The sequence below is a fragment of the Lynx rufus genome, unplaced genomic scaffold (assembly GCF_022079265.1).
Source record: "Lynx rufus isolate CCGP_SWC_20201006 ecotype Redwood Valley unplaced genomic scaffold, mLynRuf1.p SCAF_1, whole genome shotgun sequence".
Lineage (NCBI taxonomy): Eukaryota > Metazoa > Chordata > Mammalia > Carnivora > Felidae > Lynx > Lynx rufus.
In genome coordinates, this window is record NW_025814823.1 from 139,158,825 (window position 1) to 139,183,515 (window position 24,691).

The 24,691-nt window shown below is 47.4% G+C and overlaps 1 protein-coding gene across 1 annotated transcript; it reads right to left on the minus strand.

Annotated features, from left to right (window-relative positions):
* Window positions 1–1,383: 1,383 nt before the first annotated feature.
* ENC1 (ectodermal-neural cortex 1) lies at window positions 1,384–11,390 on the minus strand. The gene is made up of 3 exons (XM_047068746.1): window positions 11,037–11,390; window positions 5,652–7,466; window positions 1,384–1,531 (listed from the first exon to the last, which is right to left on the minus strand). The coding sequence occupies exon 2, from the start codon at window positions 7,451–7,453 to the stop codon at window positions 5,684–5,686; it is 1,770 nt and encodes a 589-aa protein (XP_046924702.1). The 5' UTR covers window positions 7,454–7,466; window positions 11,037–11,390; the 3' UTR covers window positions 1,384–1,531; window positions 5,652–5,683.
* Window positions 11,391–24,691: the final 13,301 nt, after the last annotated feature.

The window sequence follows — 24,691 nt, forward strand, 5'->3', positions numbered from 1 at the left end:
AACTAGCAAAGAATGTATTCACAACAGATTCCCACCTAGCCCGGAAAAACCTTTCAACGGGGGCCACTGCTCGTAATTCTTTGGTGTCTCCCTGCCAGATGTGTCACTTTTACACACCAAAGAGTTCTTTTAGAGACCTCGCGAAGGGTGAGCGCTGAAGTCTATCCTGTGCCAACGTGAACGCGGTCTTGAAGAACTTCTAACGCTTGCGACTATCGTAAGGCGAGAAGCGAGAACAATGCATCCAGGTCGAGCAAATCTGGCGAGCGAATTCACGGACGTCTGTTGACAATTCGGCCTTTTCCTGGTAACTGTGGTTATGGCAAAGCATTTTCACAGGGTAATAAATAGAGAAATAAATAAACTCGGGGGCAATGCCTTTACCTGTGCCCTATATACAAAACGATGCCATAGCATTTTCCAGGATTTCAGGATACGACACAAAGGAAAAAAAACCGCGAGGCGACTTGGTCCTTTCCAAATTTCAGTAGCTGAGATTGAAGTGGGTGAACCGGATGGGAAGGAGCAGGGCAGAAGGAAGCCTTCCCTCTCACCCCATGAGCCATCAGCATGAGTAGGGCCCACGAAACACCATTAAAAGTGAGTGAGTCTAAGAAAAGCAACCTCCGTGCGTCCTCTACCTCTACGATGTGATTTGTTTTTGTTTTGTACTCCTTCCCTGTCTTGACATTTACAAACCCCCCCCTTCCCAACCCACCCTCCAGTTATACTCCAAACAGTAACTCCCAAGTTTTCATATTTGTGCAGCAAAGCGCTTCACCAACAGCCACAAAATTGTGCAAAACATACAACCATCCACACACATCCATACACGTGAAGACCATTTTAAGCACTGTTACAGCATGCAGGCCTCAAACAATAAATAGCTCAATCTATAACAAACTTCTTAACAGCCAAGGGAAAGTTTAAAGTCACTTATAAATAGAAAAGAACATCCACCAAATGCCTACCAACAATGACCCCATTGTTCAGAACCTTCCTGGGGAGAACAACCCCTCAGAGATTAGTGGAGAGTCCAGGGGTCCTCACTCTGCGGCCAGCCAAGCCAGCTCCCCTCCTGGCCCCACAGTTGGGCTTTCAATCTCCAACAGCAGCTGGTGTGGAGGCTTCAAGCTTGCTCCTCGGAGAGAGGTGACAACCATTTCAAATTTTACACATAAATGGTGGAGCCCATGGAAATCAAATGCTGAATATGGTACAGCAAGGGAAAAGGCCCGGCTTTTCTCTCCCTTTGAGGGGCTGATTAACGCTGACATTAATCCACAATTACAAGACAAGGACTAGATCACAGGTTCATCCATTCATATTTAAACCATGTGCTACTTGCACTGAAAATCCCACCCCCTCCCCCACCCCCTCCTTCATGTCCAGTTAGAGCATTTACAAGGTGCAGTGGATTGTAATCGAGTCTTGTAGCAACTTCTTTTCCTTTTTCTTTTCTTCCTCCTCATTAAGTTTGGCCTCTCCAAAGTCGAAATCTTGGTTTTGTCTCGCCAAGTGATGGAGTGAGCTAAAACAGAGGGAACGAAAGGATTCTTGTTAGTAGCCTCGAAATCTACAAAAAAGGTAAAATCAGGACAGAGCCGGTCAATATTGCTTCTAAAGGTCTTAAGTACTTGTTCAGTAGCAAGTGTGCAAGGATAAATCGCTTGCCTTCGATGCACACGCATGGGATGCGCACGGATACGGAAGACTAGCTGAACAGACACAACGGTGCCCAAAGAAAAATCTTCATTTCTCTACTAAACCTTAAACGTGCGTATGTTCAAATACAAACTTATATACGTGCAGGTGCTGTTATGAGTTGCCACCTTCTGCTTCCAACATTCATAATTCATCTCCATGGTTAAGCAGAGCCACTGTGAAGCGATCGGCCGAGGGTCAAAAAAGATTCTTGGGCAAACCCTCCTTGGCCCATTTCCCACAAAGGATCCCCAAATCAATTTATTCACCATATAGAAGGCAGACATATTAATCCTCTTATTTAAATGCATCTCTGCTATTCATTACGGCAGAAATCAGTCTCGCTTCCTTTCACACGAGTAACATACCAGGCCTCCACAGCCCAAGGCTGGGAGTTTATTCTCCACGTTCATCAGTCCACACTTGGGAGACGCCAGCTATGGTATGCACTTATGATCTACAGACTACCGACATCAAGCGTGAATATAAATTCAGGGAGCCATAACCACAGAGGCTGCACATTGCACGGGAACCGCTATCTCCTCACACAAGCCACCATCCCCACCCGCTGTATCCAATTTTATAGATATGGGGAAAATTCTGCACAGGGTTTTTGTCTCTCAAACACTCGCCCTATCTGTTCAGAGAGCACATTTCCAGCACCAGTGGAGGAATCTCATTCCTGCTGCTAGAACTCTAAGTGCACACAAAGGGAACGCAGGAGGGGCTGCTCATTACTTGCCCTGAATTCTTCTCGCTTTTGTGTGCTCAGAAGTCTGATTCATTTCGTTAGTTGTTTCTTTTGGCAGTTTCATAACCGTGATTCAAGCTCTCAAGGCATTCCTTAGACTACAGAGTCATCCTTCTACCCCACCTCCCAGTAACCTATAGATCAACATTCGGCCAGAAGAATGTATCTTGTAATAACACGACACTTCACGATGCTGCACACTCAAATAGGGAAGGGGAAGGGGAAGGGAAAGGGAAGGGAAAGGAAATATCTAAACAAGGAAGAAATAAATCAAAATCCAAAAGCTGTCACGTGTCAGGCTGGAGCCACACAGCACCATGAAAACGGGAGAGTAATCAAAAGTAATTTCCTGGGGCGCCTGGGTGGCTCAGTCGGTTGAGCATCCGACTTCGGCTCAGGTCATGATCTCACAGCTCATGAGTTCGAGCCCCGCGTCGGGCTCTGTGCTGACAGCTCGGAGCCTGGAGCCTGCTTCGGATTCTGTGTCTCCCTCTCTCTGTGCTCCCAACCCACTCGCATTCTGTCTCTCTCAAAAATAAATAAACATTAAAAGAAAAAAAAAATTTTTTACGTAATTTCCTTTTGGTCCTTCCCACCCACTGACAGAGCAGCAGGAGAGTAAAATCCCCTTGGTGAATGAGCTTTTAGACCTAGGGAAACTTCTTGTTAACACTGTATTAATTCGGTTAGCACCTACACTTGGAGATCAAAGAGATGTCCCGGAAGTTTTGGCAGTTTAGGGCTGATACCTACACAGCACCTCTTTTAAGTCACTCCATGGAGCTTAAGTGTTTTAACACTATCTTGTGTGTAGAAAACTCGAGAAATTTAAGCCAACATTCTCCCTATCGGAAACCGCAAGGGTGGCTTTGAGCAGGCTCACGCCGCCCTTTAAAAAGGCAAACCGGGCCCTGTCAGATCTCGTTGTTGTGGGCTGGACTCCGGCTGGGAGCACCAAGGGTGGGTAGGTGTTTCACATATGACCTAACACTTTATTTTGCTCGTTTCCCAGGGACCGGAAGTATGTGCTTAGGTTCAAATACCCAGGATAGGGTGAATTCAAGTGTTTGCCAACATACTCTGGGCTGAGAAAGGAGGCACCAAAAATGAAGTACAAACATTCCAATCAGATAATGGTCAAACTCCACACACAAAGCTAATTCCATGACAAGTTAAGGTCTAAATTGAAGGAGGAAACAAAGCTAAGAGTATTGAACACCTGATATATGCCAGGCACTGGGCAAGGTATTTTTCTCTCCCTTCCCCCACCCCTTATCAATTCACCCAAGTCTGGGGACAGAGCCAGGAGAAGCCTCATTCAAATCACTCATTTGACAAAGGAGGGATCCGAAGTACAGAAAGGTCTAGACACCACAGCTTAGAGCCAGAGCCAGAAAGCACATGTGGCCTCTTCCTGCCTCAGTTTCCTTACCTTGCTCCAAGGATGCCAGCCAATCGACCAGTCATCATTTTGACGTGCCACCACCATCACTGGCAATGTTTATGGCTCTCCCATGCAAACTTAGTCGGTTCTGGACTAACACCGAACTTGGCATGCTGCTAATTGATGCGTTTGCCTAGAAGGTTCTTGAAACCTGCTTTAGACTTGAGTCATGCGCTCATATCGCAGAGGAAATAACCACATTCAGAGCATTTGTTTACTTAGGATTACTGAGATGCCAGCAAGGCTGCAAAAACCAGTTTGGTGTGGGACGCTGTCAGCCCAGCTCCCCACAGGAGGTTTCTGACTGTTCCAGCTCCTTTGAACGAACTTCATTCCAAGGTTACACTATATTATAAGAATTCTACTAACTGTAATGGGCTGGAGAGATAACTGAAGAGATGAAAAAGAAAGAAAGAGTAATTGTAAAAGTGAGGCCAACTTTAGTGGTGTCTTAAAACGAGCTGTACGAAATGTGGAAAGAAAAGACAAACGAGTCAAAATCCCTCTTTGCTTTGCTCGCAAAGACTCCTTGATTTCCTTTTTTTCCCTTTGAAAGTCCCCTTCAAAAATGTGAAACATACTAGGGAAAACAGAGCCAAAAGTTTTCAAGGAATGAGTCAGTTTTCACTGTACTTCCTCCAAAGCAAAGTTTTGATTTTATTCTCTTACTATTAGGAACAAGCCCATGAATTAGCAAAACAAATCAACAAAGTCCACGTATTCTGTGCTACACTTAGACATGCCTAAGTGGTTCCTGGGGCCAATACTAAGGATGCTTAACGGCAGCAAAGCGGCCATTAGCTTCACGAACGCTGAACTGTGTAGACCTATTAATTATTTGAGCCAAGGGTATTATATACTCTTAAGAACACAAGACGACCATTATGGACTCAGATATATGACACGGAAAGACAACTTTTGTTAGCCCTGACAATAGGCTCAGCCTGTCTGATTAACTCTGAAAGGCTGCAGTATAAGGCGGTCTAGATGGTTCAGTGTATCCACGCCGCAGACAAATTTATACAATGCAGGTGCAACTTTTTTACAAGGATAGACCTTGACTTCCCTCGAAAGCTAATAAATGCCTAAAGGGGGCTATTACTATTTTTTTTTTTTGAGGAAAAGAAGTTTTAAATAAGCAAACAAATAATATTGGAGAGAATGAACTACGAATAAATTTAAGCATTCAGTTTTTTACACCCTACTTCATTCCAGAAAAGGGCTTGAGGAATCTAAGTTTGGACGTCACCAAATATCTCCTGGAGTGATACCAATGTGAAGCTCAAGTTTATTAAGCAGTTGAGCATGATGCTCACATGCTTCCACCCTGGAGCCAGAGTGCCTGGGTTGTTTTCTCGACCAACTCCTCCACAGACTAAGCTCTATGACCTTGGGCAACTTACTTATTTAACCTCTGTGTGCATCAGTTGTTTTCGTCTATAAAACGCTCTAGTAATAGTATCTCGCGAGGTTGTTGTCAGGATCAAATGAAATGATCCATGTGAAACACACGGCCCGGCTCCAGGCATACAGGGAGGGCTCATTAAGCATGGGTTGGCATCATTAACGTAGGTCAGGGGTTCTCAACCTGGCTGTGTATTAGAATCACTAGAAAACGTTCTAAAGGTGCTGAGGCCTGGGACCTACCCAGACCAAATGAAATCCAGTCTCCGGGACGGGAAGCTCTTGAAAAGCTCTCTGGGAGGTTCCTAGGCTCAGTCAAGGCTGAGAACCACTGACTTAACGTCTTACCTCACGCTCGCTTCCTTCACGATGTCCCGCGCCTAAGAAGGCAGATGTTTCCAGGTGCTGACAAACGCAGTAGGGATCAGCGAGTACGGGACCGTGGTTATGCTGTTCCACACATCTAACGTTGGATCATAGCAGTCCAAAGTCTTGCATCGCTGAATGCCAAAGTAGCCTCCAACCACGTAGAGTTTGTTTCCGGAGGCCACGGCGTGGCAGCTCATGCGCTTTGCCGTCACGTCTCCCACCTTGGTCCACTGGTAAGTCTCGCTGTTGAATTTGTAAGCAGAGCAGGCGGAGAACTCTGTGTCTCCCCCCATAATGAAAATCTGGTTACCCAGCACAGCGGCCGCTGTGTAACGCCAGGGCTGGGGACAGGTGGCGGGTACCGTCCACCTGTTTTCACACTGATCGTAACACTGAACCTTAGGGAGCTTGTCATGACTGACGCTGGTACCTCCGAAAGCAAACAACTTGAGTTTGGCACTCACTACCGCGGCGTTGCTAACGCCTTCTCGGAGCGGGGCCACCATGGTCCATTTGTTGGTTGTGGGGTCATAGTGTTCTACCTGCTTTAGGGAGACTGAGGGCGAGGCCGGGAGACAGCCAGTCGCAGCCGTGTGCCCCCCAACCACATACAGGCAGTGCTTCAGTTCAGCAGAGCCGTGGCCAAACCTGGCCACCAGCATGGGGGCAGCTTTGGACCACTCTTCATGCAGGGTATCATAAACCCAGACATCTTTCGAGACCCCGTTTTCAGACCCCCGCCCCCCAGTAATGTACACTTTGCAGCCAATTGCACATGCACTGAACTCTTTTCTGGGGCTGGGGATGTCAGCCTTGGGAATTATTTCTTTGGCCTTCTGGTCTACCAGGTACAGCTTGTCACACATGAAGGTCTGGCCCCCCAAGAGGAAGAGGGCATGGCCAGTTTTCCGAGGCCGGGCACAGAGGCTGGTTACCACGCCGTCGTTCTGCAGGATTTTCAGTTTGCACCTGATGGCCTCTTCCACAATCTCCTTGCTCTTTCTCTGCTTGGTGATGAGTTCCTCCATGGCCACGTTCTCCATGAGATAAATGGCTGGCAGGAGAGCCAGCCTCACTGTCTGCAACAGCTCTGGGAGGTAGCAATAGCGTTTCTTCAGGTCATAGCTGATCCAGTTAATTGCAGACTCGTACACAAGCCTTTCATCTTCCGTCTCCAGCTCTTCGCTGGACAAGAGCTGCACCACCATGTCCTGGGGCAGCTGGAGGAAGTCTTCGTTCTTCCTGATGGTTTGGAAATTGCTGAGACACATTCTCCAGGAGAGTTCGTACAGCTTAGTGCACTGGTGCGCATCGGAGAGCAGCAGCATGCCCAGGCAGTTGGTGGGGTGCAGATTCTTTTCTAGGAACTCTGCGCATGCATCCCGGATGTCCTGAAACTCCAGCATGTCACCGGCTTCCAGGAGCGATTCCGCATTTTCTTCATTGATGATGACCCGGGAGGAGTACGCGTAGTCAAGCAGCAGCTCCAAAACCTCGGGGTGGATGGAGTTGTCGAAGTTGACCTCACTGTCCTGGCTCTCTTTCAGGCCGCCGCTGAACATGGCTTCAAAGTAGCGGCTGCACGCAGCCAGCACGGCCCGGTGACAAGGGAAGGTCCTATTTCCAGCATGGAGGAGGACATCCGTGAAGAGGCGCTGCTGGCGTAAAAGGTTCAAGTGCGTGAGGACGCTGTCCGCGTAGGAAGACTTGTGAAACAGATAGATGTTGATGGAGCCGCTGCTGGCCCTAGACTTGCGGTTCTCATGCACGCTGACTGACATTTTGTTTCCACTCCTAAAAACAAAACAAAACAAAACAAAACAGACCATTGAACAGCGATGCTCCTGAGGCTCAGAACAGCAGAACAAAGCAAAACAAGGAGTCGTGAGCAGAGAGAACAGGACCCTTCGCCACTGGTCTTACTGCCCACTGTTCTGAATAGTGGACAGTCAGTCACTCCTGTCCAGCGTCAGAGACGGCCACCTAGAAGGAAAGGCATTCACTGGAACACTGTTGAGCTACTGGAACACTGTTTAAAAAAAAAAAAAAGCCACTGCTTGAAAGCAGGTTCGTCTTGGAAAACCTGACTGCCCACTTTCAGGATACTGAAGTCCTCGAGAATGTAAGTCAGCAAAACCCAGGCCTCACTCTCACACCTTCCTGTCCCTTGTCCAGCTGATTCACGCAGGCCACGTAAAATGCTGGGCCTCCAGCTCTCGTAACGCCAGGATGGGCACCAGCTTTTATGCCCTATGCAACATAAAGCCATGTGTAAAACAAAATACCTATTAATTAATCCCATTAAGAACTCCTTTAGTAAGATCCAGTCTCTCTCTGAATCACAGTCAATGGGAAACGTGACATTAAAATCATAGGCCTAGGCCAACTTCTACTATGATTGGATCTTTCTTTAAGTGTCACAAATAATTTCCAACCAGACAATTCTACCACTGCAGGGTCCTCAAAGAACACCAATATAAACATGATCAAGTACTGATGAGCAGGCTTTTGTGAAAACACAGAACAGATCCTGGCCACGATCACCACCCATCTTTCTTGCTCTGGACAGCTTCCAAAATGAGGATTTGCAAACATAAAAGGAAGAATATTTTGAGAAGCATACCCATGACTGCTGTTTTTCTATTTTCCTGCTTTATATCAATTCTTAGAAAACAAGATGCAAGAACAAAGGATCTATCCATCCCTCTCTTTTCGATTAGACAGTGCATCACCAGAATCATCCTTATGTACCTGCAAACACGGGCACGTGCATAGGAGTTCAAAATGCAAACACTGCCTTATGTAAATCAAAAGCCCTTGTGCGTGTGTGTGTGTGTGTGTGTGTGTGTTGCCAGCCGTTGTTAATTGAGGGCCACCCTAGAATTTATTTGCTGACTGACATGCTTTCCTCCATATTATTGAAATTACTGCAAAATCTAATGCTCTCTTTGGCTTTTTTTCAGGAGGTAAACTGTAGGTTAAAGACATAGTAAATACCTATCACCTACCTTCAAAAGCAGAACCACATGCTTTTTTTTTTTTTTTCAAACTGTATCCTTCTGTTATTTCAAAGCAATAAAGCCTTCAAGAACCTGCCTGTCCAGGGATTCTTAAGGAAGTTGTTTATCCCAAGAGGGTAAACTGTGTAAGTTACAGTATCTGTTCCAAACCCAGAACAGCTAGTTCTCACAGCATAGAGCTGAAACCTACCGCCTCCTTGTTTCCTTCAACCACTCGGATATTTACTGTTTTGGTTTATATTGCAGTAATTATTAATACATGCAAATGCATGATGTACCACAGATGCACGGGCTAGATACCAAGCTGGATTTCCTGAGCAGCTGTGGCACAGCACAGCAAACAGCAAAGGCAGCACCAGATTTGCCATTGACTCTCCGGCCACGGAGCTGTTAGGTGAGGCAACTTGTTTTCCTTCATTTTTGGATTGTAACTTTTCATTAAGAGTAAACAGCTTACTGGAAGAAAGTTAGTAACACAAAGTCCTAGGGTTCTGTTGTTCGGAAGACAACATTAGTGTCCATGGTGACTTAGGCTAGGACCCAGGAGCCACACATCACTCTTACCTCAAGCAAAGCCTCTACAGTCTGGTCCCTTTAACCAACGCCCAGTGCTCCGGAGAGCCTAACATCTCTGATGCTCTACCATTACAGTTGTGAATTCGTACATCCAGTCCCAAGTACTTTGAGCACGATTTTAAGCTTAAACCTCAAAAGATAATATGAGGGGGAAAAAAAAAAAAACATAGTATGAATATTCCTATGCCTTACATAGAAACTCACAAACATGCCAAATCAAATCAGTAGTTCTTTTTTAAAGCTAATGTTTCGAAAGCACCCTCAAAAGCTGCCTTCTCTCAAGCTAAGAGCGAATACAGCCGTAACTGGAGAATGAGACTGCCTGCACAAGGTATGTAAGCACCACAGTGCCATCACACCGAGTGGGGATCACACCCGGACCCAGAACATGTTTCCCTGAGCATTAGATTTCAGACAGTGTAAAACAACATTCAGGAGGCTTACACTTAAGAAAACAGTTTGTTTAGAAGGCCTTAGGATATAGGATCTGCATCCCTATGCATTCTATGTTTATGCTCCTGCATTTTCCAAGTTGGCCCACAAAACCAGAAGGAAGAGGCTAGCCTGTCATCTTGGCTACCATCCAGATGGAGAAGCATGTCACAGTCAAAATCCAACACTCTTACGGCAATATTTGCTTAAAATAAAAGGTAAACTTAAAGACCCAAGGGAAACGACCTGCTTTCTGGTTGAAAATTATGCAAACATCAAAATATCAGCAGAAGCCATTTATGCAGTCACTAAACATACCTTCAACAGAAAATGAATCATCCTTCTGGCATTTTTAAGCCCCCAGAGAAATAATATTTGCATGCCAAGTAAGTAGCCAAAAAAAAAAAAAAAAACTGCACACATATACTTAACCTGCATCTACAAAGAAGAGAGAGAAAAGGGCTGCTATTACCGTGAACATCAAAAGGACTCCTAGTTACAGTAAGTTCAGTTCACTTAATGCTCTTTACCCAAGCCCTCTGCTTCCAACACTTTGCATCCCGTCACATCTCCTAAGATTTTGAACCTGTTCTCAATGCACTCAAAGGAGAAACTAGGCAGATTTTCTCGGGCATTTACCTTACTGATACAATGGAACTTTAGAAAAACACTGTCAACGAGAAAAACAATCGACCATACAGCCGCCTAGAACACTTGCAACGCTCTTTAACGCGCTGGCCACACCTGAGAGGGCAACACGAAATTGCATCCTGAACAAGTTTCATGGTTCGTCCCCACCACGCCCACCAATTCCTATCCTTCGAAACTCAGAATATTACACTGAAGGCCAAATACCTGCATGAGAGGAAATTAATTTTTCAGGAAGTTTTCATTCATTCCCTACAGACATTCCGCCGCAGTGAACATGCCCTGACGAAGGGTGCGTGCGTGTGGCCCCAGCGCTCCCCTGTGCCGGGTAGGGTGCAACTTGCTCGGCTCTAGGGGCTGCGCGGTGCCGGGCAGAGCGACACCCACCCCGAGGGAAGCGCCGCTTCGGGCGGAGGAAGGAGACAGATACTACCCTGGCGGGGCTCTCGGATCCCCAGCAGCTCGTCCCGGGGGGCCGCGGACGAGAGGAGGCCCCTCCGGCGATGGCCAGCGTCTGCACACTATGGAAGGGCAGCAGCGGCTCCCGAGGTCTCCTCCCCAAGAACAGTTCCCCCACCTCTTCCCAAGTCGGAGTTCCGGGCTCCGGGGCGAACGCACCCCCGCAGGCCGAGCAGCCCCGCAAAGCCGCGGCGCCCGCAACAGGTTCCGGGCAGCGGATGAAACTTACAGCAGAGGCGACCGGCGTCGGCGCACAACCAGATGGGTTCTCGCCTAGGTCACCAGGCAGGAGGAGACGAGGCGGACGTCTCAGCCCCGGGGAGCGGCGGCGACAACCCGGACGAAAGGAGCGCGCATGGGGCGCCAGCCGGGAAGAGGACAGCGCCTCGCGACTCCCACGCCGCGGCCTCTGCCCGCGACCCGCGGAGCGTCTCCGGGAGCGCGTCTCGGGAAGGGTGAGCGAGCCTGCGGCTGCCGGCGCCGCACGAGGAGGCGGGCAGTGCACTCCGGGGAGGGAGCGAGGAAGCGCTGTGCGCGCCGGCGGCCGCCTGGCGTCTGGACCCGGTCTCCGCAGCGCCACCGCCGCGCCGCCTCCACTCTGGCTGCCCAAGCAGTCTGCGCCCAGCAGCCGCGCGCCGGGCTATAAGCGGCGCGGCGCGGCGGGGCGGGGAGGAGAAGGGAGGGGAGGGAGGAGAGGGCGCGGGTGCAGAGTGACACCAAGGGAAGGAGGGAGGAAGCGCGTGAAGGCCGCCCGCCGAGGAGGAGGAGGAGGAGGAGGAGGAGGAGGAGGAGGAGGAGGAGGAGGAGGAAGGGGAGGAGGAGGCGACGGCGAGGAGCTGGAGAAGAGCGTGTCGGGGGAGTTAATCGAGAGAGGAAGCGGGGGGGGGGGGCTGCGGAGAGTAGAGAGAGACAAAGCGGACACGGTGCCTGAGCCACTAGCAGCTGCAACCCTCTGGGACCGAGAGTAGCAGAAGTTTGGCCGGGTCGGAGTGCCTGCGCCTCTCTGGCCCAGCCCGGTGAATGGATAGCCCCGGAGCTGAGGGACCCTGGGCAGGGGAGGCACCCGGCTGTGCGCTCCGCGAAGCCGGAGCCCGCGAGATGCTCAGGAAAGGTGGCGAGGAGCAGGCAAGGTGCCCGGCGCACGCGCGCTGCGTGGGACACCTGGAGCGAGGGCAGTGGCGAGGGCAGGGGCACAAGTTTGGCCACTCCGGGGACACTGCAGGTCGGCCAAAGGCGGCCCGTGGGGTTTCTCGCTGGCAAGGGGCAGCCAGACTCGAGCCCCTGGCGTTTCCCCTGTGCCCCGCCGCCCCACCGCCCCACCGCCCCACCCCGGCGGGTGCGGCACCCGCGGCCGGACTCTGCCCCACGCTGCGGGGAGCAGCAGCAGCCGCAGTCGGGCGCTGTCCCGCGGGGCGCGCACCACGTGCTCCGCAGCCAATCGCCGCCGCCGCTTGATTCAAAGCGAGCTGCTCAAAGGAGCGGCCACGCCGCCCCCTCTCCCTGGCGATAGAGCCGAAATCGCCCTTTCGGGCTGGGCCCTTCCTGTCTTTTATCGCTCTGTTGTGTTTAGCTTGGAGCTCAGCAAAGAAATGGCCCAGCGCGCCTGTTTGAAGCGCCGCGTGCCAGGAGGAAGGAAGGCGGTTCGAAAACTCATCTCGCGTGGCGATCGCCCTTTGCGAAATCCATTTCTGATCTTTGCACTAAGGACTGGTTTTCCAGCGGGAGCTAAAGCTCGTGTTTGGATTTTATTAGGTATTTGGAATACAATCTATGAATGAACTGTAGCGATTACCTGCCCAGCCACCTCGTTTTGCACGTTGGGAAAGTGGGGCCCAGGGTGATGTGAATAGTCCAGCTCGAGGTCCCACGGCCACTTAGCAGTGGCCTCGCTCTGCAGCTCGAGTAAGGATCCACTGACCAAGGGTTTTCTCCCCTCTCCGCCCCCCCCCCAGCTTTCCTCTAAACACTAGACGCAGAAATGTTTTACACAGGCTGAGGAGGCCCCACCTAGAGCTCCCGCTGTCCAGAGACTGCCTGAACCAAGACTCTGTCGGTTCTTTATTCTAATCCACACTTTTCTGTACCCCGGTCCCTGCCGGTCTGCGCTGAGAAATTTTGCTCCTTGCATGCAAGGAAAGACAGTGCCCTCTGAAGTCCTTTGTTAGCATTAACTCGCCAGCCTCACCAGGAGCCTTTCCGAGTCTGTTTCATAGTTTAATTCTTTATGCGGGGCCTCAGCTCCAGACTGCTTCACAAAGCCAGGGACAGCTGGGTCAGCTCATGGTAAGAGCCACGTGCAGCGACTCTGGGGTTGGCCAGGTGAAGAGCCGACCCTGTTCCTGAAGGAGAGGTGGATAAAATCAGGCCGGACCAGAGAGAGTGTAGACACACACCAGAGGCGGGTGCTGAAAAGAGGCGAAGTGGCTATGTGCAGCTCTAGCACCCCCCACTTTTAAAAACACGTTTCTGTAGCCTGTGGAGAGATGTGGAGGAAGTCCATCAGGGCAGCCGCAAAGGCACCTTCTAGAAGCGCTTTGTCTGTCTGGGTTGTGGGCTCAAAGTAGGCATGCTGGTTTGAAGAGCCGGATGCAACGCCTTCCTTTGGGGGAATCGTTCTGTTTAAACTGAGAGGTTAACACTTTTTCTCATTAAGGAGAAGTATCTGTTTCTTACTTCAGTTACTTACCCAATCTACGCCTAGCTGATCTTGCCTAGAAATATAAAACATGTGCATAGCTCAGTTGGTTGGCTGGGGATTTTGTCCCAGGAAGCCACTGAGTTGGGAACAGCCAATCTGTTTCTGTTGTATCTTCACCACCTGGAAACTGCAGTGTCCTTAACCGACGGGACAGCAGCATTTCTCTCTCTTTGCACAAAACTCTGCTAAGCAGGCAGGGATGCTGCGGACATCGTGTCATCGTCCACCGATGCCATTTTCCTGGTCTCTTCAACCTAATGTTGCCGTCCTCCTAGGCTGCAAGAAAAGAGAAGGAAAAAAATGTTGTAGCTTTAGGAAATCTTGAAATGTGTTCAGTGACCATCGACATTTGCTTCATCTGCCTCAGGGAGATAAGCAACATGAGGCAGGGGAAAGAAATGAGCTTACAGAGGGCATAAAAGTGAAAGACACGTTCCTGCTGAGAGATAGAGGAACTAAACTTGCATCTGGGGGAAAATGTGTGTGCCTTCAATGACCTCCTACAAACTGCACTGGTTTGCTTGAACCACTGTATCAAAAGTTTTCAGGCCTGTGTGCAAGTTTCTAGTGTTTATTTCACAGCTGAAAGCGATTTGCAAGTTAGCATATTTCCGATCATAGCAACTCAAATCGTCATTACTCCAGCCAATCCTAAAGGTAATCCTTATCACTTCCCTCACAGGACGAGAAGGTGAGCAAATCTTGTGTCTGTACAGGAAGAACTCTCTAGACAGGCCTGTGATCAAACTGGACAACCACAAACGTGGTAGCTATCTGAGGCATAAACAACTCAGGAAATGCTATGGGTCCGTGTCATAAACTGGCCACCACCTGACTCAAGATGTTAGGCCAGTCCCAAAGGCCCCCGGGAGCTGGTCTTTGCCTCTGCCTTGTGACACCAAACCAAGGTCTCATTTTTAATGCTATTAAGAAGCTGTGCCCAAGGCTTTGGCCTTGTTATCTCCCTTAACAACGTTATTCTGTTAGGCTGCAAAACAAGCAGCATGGGGTTAAATGTATTAGCTGCCTTCAAACCTAATTTATCTTCATTCCTTCCTAATTTACACTCGGGCTGAATTAATGAGAATGATTTAATTAACACAGTGAGACCACGGTACCAGGGACAGGACAGCTCAGGGGATTAGACCAAACAGTGGGCTATGCAGCTGCCATCCTGCCTCCTGTGGTCCCCCAGAGCCCCGCCCGAATTTCAGACGTGTCCCCTGCCAGGCTTCCCAAAGTGTCTTCTTTGTTCTTCGGTTCACTTCCTGAATCTGTGTGTGGAAAATGGCACTGCTTTCCTTCCTCGTGTAATTTCCAAGACGGGCTCCAGGGCTGTGGCCCGTAGAATCCGTGTGGCAGAGGGGCCAGCTGCTCACCAAAGCCTTGTGTTCTTCCTCCCTAGCCCGCCACCCCCCTCTCCGTGTTGGGTTTGTGCTGGGACATGGACCCAGAGCCAGGGACAGCATCCCCCGTCTGCGCTTGCCTTGGGATCAATACCTGTGGAAGGAAAGGGAGGGAAGTGGGACAGACAGGCAGAGTTCGGCTGGGAAAAAAGCGGTCTCAGCGGAGGCCTTGGGTGGCCCTGTGGGCAGGTCTGGAGTGGACGTGACCCTGCAGAGCTGCCCCCGTAAAAGCCAGAAGGCCAGGGCTTAAAGGGCCGCATCCACCGGTTGCTGAGCGCAGGCTACCCAGGAAAGGGCCCAAGGCCTTGGCCAAGGTGGCACTCGTCCACAGAGTCCCCAGTTCTGTAGAGGGCAGGTGGCTGAGGACCTTCTGCTGCCAGTGCCCCCAGAGCTGGGGGAGGGAGTCCTCTCTCGTTCGAGGATTTGAGGGACTCAGCTCTGCGCCCATTTCAACGCTTCCCTTTCACACAGATACTCAAACCTAGAAAAGTGAGACCTCAGTTCCTCCCAGCACTCCTCTTACTTTCAAAAAGATGGGGATTTTTTTTTTTAGTCTGGCTATTTATTAAAAATTACAGGGGCGCCTGGGTGGCTCAGTCGGTTAAATGTCCGACTTCAGCTCAGGTCACGATCTCGCGGTCCGTGAGTTCGAGCCCCGCGTCGGGCTCTGGGCTGATGGCTCAGAGCCTGGAGCCTGCTTCCGATTCTGTGTCTCCCTCTCTCTCTGCCCCTCCCCCGTTCATGCTCTGTCTCTCTCTGTCTCAAAAATAAATAAAACGTTAAAAAAATAAATAAAATAAAATAAAAATTACAAGGAAAATTATAAAGTAAGTTGGTCAATATGAGAAGTTATCAGCATTGTAGAAGTCAGTTATTTTCCTCTGGGAACAAACAAGAACTCTGAACTGATGGTTTTCTAAATTTTGGTTTCCCACCTTCTGCATGTATGTCTTTTCAACTGTATTTGTGTCAAATATATGTTAGGATAAACCTTGAGAATATTCTTAAAATTGTATCCAAATGGACACAGTCGTATTCTAAAATTTCAGTTGCTTCCTGCATCCATTATGTGTGCCACCACCTTCCGTGTATTTTGTGAATTAAATTGGGCTATAGCATTACTTTTTAATTTCAAATTCCAGTTGTTCATGGCTGATCTATACGAATACAATGGACTTTTGTATTAGGACTTTTTTTAAAAGTTTATTTATTTATCTTGAGAAAATAGAGACAGGGAGAGGAGGGGAGGGGCAGAAAGAGGGAGAGAGAGAATCCCAAGCGGGCTCCCAACTGTCAGTGCAGAGCCCAACGCGGGGCTCGAACTCCCAAACTATGCGCCCCTGACCCGAACCAAAACCAAGAGTCGGATGCTTAAGTGCACCACCCAGGCGCCACTGTTTTATGACTTTTCATAGAAAGTTGTGTGTGAAAGTGTATTTGTGTCCTTTCAGTGCCGAGCCCACCATTCAGAGTTATTGTAGCCAGGAAATTCACTCTTCCTTTGAGACTGACCATCACGTCCTACAGCCCCAGGTAACATTGCAAGGGGTAGATTGTTTCCTGGCTGCTTACAGGACTGCAGAGGGGGATACATCTGAGCCACTTGTCCTTGGTGTCCGTCTATAAAGTCTGGTCTTTAGTAAATCAAGCAATCTAGGCTGCCTGTGTTCTTTCTTCTCCAAAGCCCTTCCATGCAATGATCTTCACAGTCTGCTGTAGGTTATGGATTTTAGGGTCAGGATTTTAAAGCCGCATTTATTATTTTTTCCCTGATTATAAAAGCAACACATGGTAGACATTTGGGGGGAAAAACACAAAAAAGTAAAAGAAAAAAACCGTGAAACCGCCATTTGGAGTTAATGACATTTAGCACTTCAGTTCCGTCTTTCTGTATCCATAAAGTGTCTTATTTTTAGCAGTTAAGCAGTCAAGGACAGAGCCTAGAATCAAGCTGGACTTCCTGTACTAGCTGGGTGTTTGAGGGGCAAGCTTCCTAGTATCCTGGTGCCTTAGTTTCCTGGTTCTTTGCAATGGGAGGTCATATGAGCACCTGGCTCCGAGCATTGTTTTGCTGATTAAATAAACTAGCATATGGAAAGCACAGAGGGCAGTGCCTGGCTTGCAGTGAGCCCTGGATAATGCCTGCTTTATGCCTGGATAATGCCTTAGGAAGCTGTTTAAGAATGGTATTCCTACAGCTATTTCCTCCCGAACCTTCCCAAGTAAAAGTAACTTGAATCATTATCAAAGTTCCTATTTCCACATTTGCCCAGTAGCATTGGGTTAAAGGACACTTCCTGTCTTGAGTGAAATTAGAGGTTCTCTTGACGTCTGTATGTAAGGGTCTGCTTTTCTCCCACACCCAGGAACCCGGCAGTGCGTGCAATAAAAGCTCAAATTCACGGGGTTTGCCTTTGCCCCCTCCTATCACCTATCGATACTGTCTTCATGTCTTAACACTGGGGCCACCGGTCTTCAGCTGAAGACAAAGAAACAATATTTTTACTCTCCACTTCCTCTAGCAAACTGAGCTGCTGGAAAGGGAAACGTATTTAAGAAGTCACACAGTTAAAAACGCAGCCGCTAGCTATTTTTAGAAGGTGGCCTGGCAAAGACAGAGCACACATGGACCGTAAGCTCCTACTTTTTCCTGCCCTGCAGATCTTCAGGGTGTACTTAGTAAAAGCTCATACCTATCTATCAGAATCACACCCGGCCTCTGAGGGGTGTGGCTTTTTACAGCCCGGGGGCATCTGAAACCATTCCCCACCCCACTATTTTCCATAATCTTTGAGTGCCCCAAGGCTCCCGGATCTAAACTCTTAATTTGTTCTAAGTAATTACATTAAAGAATTGATCATTGTTCCAAGCAGTGAAAATGAGCGTTTTGTTGGGCCTATATGCCTTGCGTCCAGGGCAAGATGCCAAGTCCCTGAGCATGTCTGGGCATGAAAAGGGGACCAGGAGAAGGGACCTTTGTGGTCCAAGAGCTTGTACCTTCAAATGAATATTAAAAGGATTTTATGGCCCTCTGTGAGCCCAGACTTTACTCACTGCACGGAGTTCAGCTCAGACAGGAGTCTGGAAAAAAACCAACCAACCAGCCAAACAAGCTGCAAGTTACCATTACCAGAATGAAGAAAGAATAAAAAAGGAGAAATGCGAAATGTTGACAGACGCGATGTCTTCAAGTTCCCACACTTGTCTCTCCTCGTGATTTTGAAATAACAGCGTGAGTGAGGACATAAATGCACGTAGACACGCATTCATCAATTTCTGTTGGCCTCATGGGAAATCTTTGGAAAGCATTCGGTATAAAATCCCAAATATTTAATGGTAACATTTTTTAAACGTCACGTCTATTCAAATAGTTACGAATCAGTTTTCACACCCACAATTATCTTGAGAAGTGAGTGGTTTCCTTCACTCACCCAATCAATCAGTCGTTCATCCAGCAAATATTTATTTACAGGCATCATATATGAGTACTTGGTGCTGGGGATAGTCTCCAGTACCGCGAGGTTTTTCAGCCCTACGCTGCGATGTGACACTGTGTAGGCTCGGCTTGCCATCAGCATATTTGTATTTTGCATTTTGAATATCTCAGTCCAACTCTGAAGCCATGGACAGAAATCACATATAGGGAAACTTGAGAGGGAATGGCAGGGCCAAAAAGGAGCTCAGCTCCTGCCACCCTTATTAGACTGCTAGTTTGGAAGAGAACCACGAGAATGCAGACCGCCTGGATTGTGAAACGGTCCTCTTCAAGTGCCAATTTTCACCCAAAGATTATAAATAAAGCCATTATTGCCTCATTTAAAAAGGGCCTGTTAAAAATGGCAAAGTGGCTTGTCACGGCTCGTAATGGCATCGGCCAAGAAAGAAACAGGCGAACCTCAGAGGCAGAAGTAGGGGGTGAGTGGCAACATTGCACCCTCCTTGCTCTTAACAAAGGCTTCTGTTTTCTGGAGGTTATGAGTGTTGCCACAGGAGAAGGAAACATCCCAGAGTTCCCTAAAACTGCGTATCAGCCTCTTCTACGTCTTTTCCCTGTCACTTTGATGCCAAAAATGAGAAGGAACACCAGCTTTAGACTCTAATTTTTCAGACAGTGGTTTCAGAAAGATCCTTGATCAGTTTCAAAGAATTGCCTCTGTTGCACGTGTGTGTTTTTAAAAACTTCTACACACAATTTTATGGTTTAAAATTTTTGTTTTAATTTGTCAAATCTCAAGGTTTTGTGTTTGTCCTAGTACAGACAAAAGGTCGTTTTGTCTTGTTTTGTTTTGTTTTGTTTTGTTTTGTTTTTTGTTTCGTTTCCCTGTTGGGTACCTAAGAAATTAACTGCCACACCCAACAAAGCCAGAAAATGAGACACTGTAGCTCAAGACGCACAGCTGGTAGACCACGGTGCAGAATTTGGATGAGGCAACAGTGCCCTCTCCTGGCTCCAATGAAGAACTAATTACAAAAGAAACAAAATTCGAGACCAATCCTAGAGGTGCGGTTCGCATTGCGGCCACAGTTAACAACACTATATTGTGCTGTGACAAGAGGGTAGGTCTTACGTTAAATGCTATTATCACAATAATAAGAAAGAAAGAAGGTGGGAGAAAACTTTTGGAGGTGACGGATATGTCTATGGCCTAGATGTGGTGATGGTTTCGTGGGTGTATAATTATCCCCAAACTCATCAAGTCATGTGCATTAAATACATACAGCTTTTTGTAGGTTGATCATACTTCAATATAGTGGGTGGGTTTGTTTGTTTTTTTTTTAGTTTATTTTTATTTATTTTGAGAGAGAACAAAGGGGGAGGGGCAGAGAGAGAGGGAGAGAGAGAATCCCAAATAGGCTCTGTGCTAACAGATGCAGGGCTCAAACTCAGGAAGGGTGAGACCATGACCTGAGCCGAAGTCAAGAGTCAATAGCGATAAAGGCCGCGCTTCAAATGCGCAATGCCAAGTGTAATCCAAGGTCCGGCCAGTCCGCAACAATGCCCTGCTACTCCTGTGCTCTATAAACCGGCAAGCAGAGGGCACCACTGAGTCATGTCTCTCCTCAGCACAGGCTGGGCAGTTCCCAGCTGGTCAGTCTAGTGCCATTGCCCCCTCCTGCGTACAATACTAATATAAGTTGTCCTCAAGGCTGCTGGACAGGGACCCATATGTCCACTGGGATGGTCTTGGAAGTAATAAGAATGACTAGCAACCCTAACATTTATGTACATACGCTAAGCACTATGTACCCATCTCATATCATAATCCCAACAACCCTAAAAGATTAAAGATCTCACCGATTGAAGCCAAAGTGGTTTGTATCCTGTTAGAGGTGAGTTTCTAACCACTGACATGCACTGCCTCCTCCATTTTCCTGATCAACTAGGGCTTCTGCTTTTCTGTCCCGGGGAATGTCAGCTTTAGCCGCCCAGCACATATGCAGCAAATTTACCAGAGAAGAAGAAATGAATTGCTTGGTTTGCTTTGCTTTGTGTTGACAGGTCTGATGAAGGTATGACAAATGAGAAGCTGCCATCAACTGGTTGAAATTACATGTGTGTGTGTCTTAACGTTTATATATTTTTGAAAGAGAGATAGAGAGAGACAGAGCATGAGCGGGAGAGGGGCAGAGAGAGAGGGAGACACAGAATCGGAAACAGGCTGCAGGCTCTGAGCCTGACGCGGGGCTTGAACTCACGAACCGTGAGATCATGACCTGAGCTGAAGTCGGATGCTTGACCGACTGAGCCACCCAGGGGCCCTCCTCTACTGACCTTTTAGAAGAAAGATACCAAACACAAGAAACGATGTCCCTGTTGGAGATTTCTTATAAAAGTAAATGATATCTACCTAAATGACGAATCAATAAGTAGCATCTCAAATTGTTTAAAAAAGCAATAGAGGGGTGATTTGACAGATGGAGGGTGTAGCTGAAGAGCAGAAAACAGCAACTGCTCCCCCTGGCGGCCCTCTGCAGGGAGCGCAGGTTGGGAGGGGTTTACTGAACAGGGTATGGCTGCTCTCTCTTCTCATCCTTCTGTACCATTTGCACATCCATCTGCATTTAAAAGAAATTTTTAAAAGTCAATGACAAAAAGAAAAAAGAAAATCTTAAAGCAATACCTATGTAGTACCTCAGTGGGTCAGAAGTCCCAGCAGAGAGCCCTCAACTGGGTCCCCTGTTCAGGGCTTCCCAAGGCCGAAGTCTGGGTTCCACCAGCCTGGTGTCTTCCCTAGAGGTTCGGAGGGAGTTTCCACTTCCAAACTCATTTCAGTTATTGACAGAATTCAGTTGCTTGAGGTTGTAGCACTGGGATCCCCATTTTCCCATCACATAACCCCCTTCATCTTCAAGCCAACAGTGGTGCATGGAACCCCTCGCAGGCTTGGCATCTCCAACTTTCCCTTTTGCTACGTCTATCTGATTTCCTCTTCGGGCTTCCTTTTTGGTTTTTAAGGGCTCCTGTGATTAATCTAGGCTTACCTGGATAATACAGGATAATCTCCCTCTCTTAAGGCCAGCTGTTTAGTGACCTTGATTATATCTGCCACGTCCCTTCTCCTCCTAATATAACCATGGGCATGACATGGGAGGGCAGAGACCGTGGAGGCCAGAATTATGCCTGCCACACAGGTTTAAATAGAAAGATAAAACCGGGGGTGGGCTAAATGGGTGATGGGCATTAAGGACGGCACTTGTTGGGATGATTACTGGGTGTTATAGTGTTAGTGATGAATCACGGGTTTCTACTCCTGAAGCCAATACTCCACTGTATATTAACTAGAGAATAAAAAAGAAAGAAAGAAAAGAAAGAAAGAAAGAAAGAAAGAAAGAAAGAAAGAAAGAAAGAAAGAAAAAATCAACGGTTCTTGGAAATGGATTGAACGGACAATAATTCTATTCTTCCTCAAAGACAGATTCAAGTGGAGAGAAGTTACAGCCCAATATCGGGGTACAAGCTACTGTTATTTGTGAGCTAGTATCATCCTATGTTTTGTGGGTCTGTGACTCAGTCTGAGTAATGAAACTGGTCGGAGGAACAGGACTGAGCTCTAGCCCCAGCTCTGTGCGATGTTAAAAACAAGACACCGGGTCCCGAAGGAAGTTGCTTATGCTGAATCCCATGTCACCAAACCAAGACTGAACTTGATTAGGGTTTCAACTCTTCCAGAAATGGAATGTTCAACCAGTCAGTCAGGAATCTGATCAGCACTAGTTAGGTAATCTGCCTGACAGACCCCTGCCCTCCCCTAAAGGAAAGTAACCTTGCAATAACCAGCCCACTCTTAATATAATTTCCTCGTTCCTCCTCCCCTCTGTCTAGAAAAGTCATTCACTTTTTGTACGGCTTCTTACAGCTGGCTTTTTCCTCTCAGCTAGATCTGACGCTGCCCAGTTTGAGCCAACTTTTGCTCAAATAAACTCTTAAAATTTTCAATGTGCCTCAGTTTATCTGTTAACAGAATCCTTGGGCTGGTCAGTCCACCTCTTGGGGCCTGGGTTTTCTAATTAGTCAAAAAGGAATTGAACCAGATAGTTCCTTCCCCCCTCCCCCCCCAAATGTTACTTTTTTATACAATATGGAGTCTACATAGACATCCCTTAAAATGATATAATGGTTTGGGCCTTTTAGAACGATTTTCACAATGCAAGGCAAGGTTCGCAGTCATCAAATAATATGCCCATTCATAGACACCTGCTGTTTGTAGAGTGTTTTTTGCTTTATAATCCTCAGACGCCCTTGGCAAGGTGAATATTAGAGTTATCGGGCCCCTTTTCCCTGATAAGAAACTGGGTCAGAGAGAATAAAGAACTTGCCTGGGATCACATGGTTGCTAAGTGGCGATGGTTGTGGTCTGAACACAGGTTCTGCAGAGGATCAGACCACCTTTGTCTTTTTACCACCCCGTGGCCAGCCCCTCTCCCAGAACTCAGCAGTAATACAATAGATATTTGTGGAATGAATACATGAATGGTGTCACAAATGAACGAACACCTCTTCCAACTACCTCACAAAGAAATATCCAAAATGCATTCACTGCTCTGTACTTGCTAAGGCAAGAAGGTCTAGCAAAGCGTTCAGAATACGTTTTCAACTTGGGCTCAGCCTAGATGATCCCCTTACCTTATCGGGGAAAACCCCATTTCCACAGTATTTTGCTTAATCAGGGTTCCACTGGATGCCTCAAGAAATAGGACCACATTCAGAGCCGTGAATGAGAAGAAATTTTCCCCCAACCCCCAAACAAGAACCATGATCAGCAGATGACGAATGCCTCTTCGCAATAACTTGGGCCTTCGTGGAAGGGTGGGCCCCTCCCACTGTGGACCAACCGGCATCACTGTGCTTTTCCTCTCGAGATAAGAAGTGCCAAGTCACCCAAACAGCAGGTCGCCCAAAGGTGAAGTAATTCATTTCTGTTCCCTGGTGATCATTTGGTCTGTATTCTTTGGCGCTAGAAAGGATAAGACTCAGGTAATGGAAAACCAGAACGCATCTCCCTGTTGGGAAAGCTTCACAATGAGTAGCCGGTTGTTAATTCTAACATGCCAGCACGAATCTTGTGGTTTGGTAGGTAGTCTGTTCACCGGCTCTGTGTAAAGCTCCCCTCATGCCCGACAGACTAGGAATTCCCTAAAAAGTCTAACCCTAAATTATTTTCATTTGATTTAATACCTAACTCTGGAGGAATGAGTCTAACACAGAAATTAATTAATGCTCACTTTTATGTCTGTAGGCAATACATATACATGCAGCATCTATAAACAACAATTCGTGTCCGTTATAATCACACCATGGCTTACAGAGTGGGCTGGATTGTCTCAATCATCCTGGGAGGTAGGTATTCTCATTATCCCCATTTTGTTAATGAGGAAACAGGAGAAACAATGCAATTTAACTTGCCCACAGTTAGTAAATAGCAAACTCTGGGCCCAGACTTTCTTATTCAGAACCTTTGCTCTTGGGGCACTTGGGTGGCTCAGTCGGTTAAGCCTCCAACTCTTTTTTTTTTTTTAATGAAAAGCTAGTTCAAAATTATTTTAATACAGCATTTTAATCATTATTCATATATTTAGCCAATCTCTATCAAGTTAAATAAAGTCAATCATCAACATAGGAGCATGAAATCTGAGTTGCAAGGTGCATAAGGAGCTTATAATCATGTATAATAAGTAAAAAAAAAAAATTACTCCAAAACAGCCAGAGCCCTATTTAGAAAAAGAAGGGGAGTATCCCAGAAAACCTTTTTATAACACCATTCATTTAACAAATTTGATAGTTAAAGTTGTCCATGTTTTCTTGTTGCCATTACTAAAGGCGTCCTTCCAAATACTGGGTCAGTACTTAAAAATTATTGACAATTCCAAAACCTTTCATTTATGTAGACTATGTCAATCAATATTTACCTTATTTCAAAATAGAATAGTAATGAAAGGAGTACATGTTAACATAAACAATATATGCCTCCAACTCTAGATTTCAGTTCCCATCACAATCTCCCAGTTTGTGAGTTCGAGCCCCACATCAGGCTCTGTGCTGACAGCGTGGAGCCAGCTTGGGATTTTCTGTCTGCTTCTCCTTCTCTGCTGCTCATTCTCTCTTTCTCAAAAATAAGTAAGTAAACATTAAATGGGGGCGGGGGTGTTCTTCCTAGCTTGTGAGCCTACTGATCTGCAAATCTAACTGTGCGAGAGGCAAGCGCCTCCTGAATACAGGGCAGCGTTTTGCCTTCATGTCTTTTCTCAATCAACAGATGTTAAATCACAGCGGCTCTCATG

Bases quoted from the DNA above. Each gene is read 5' to 3' on its own strand.
- ENC1 (XM_047068746.1), bottom strand. From the start codon at position 7,453: ATGTCAGTCAGCGTGCATGAGAACCGCAAGTCTAGGGCCAGCAGCGGC.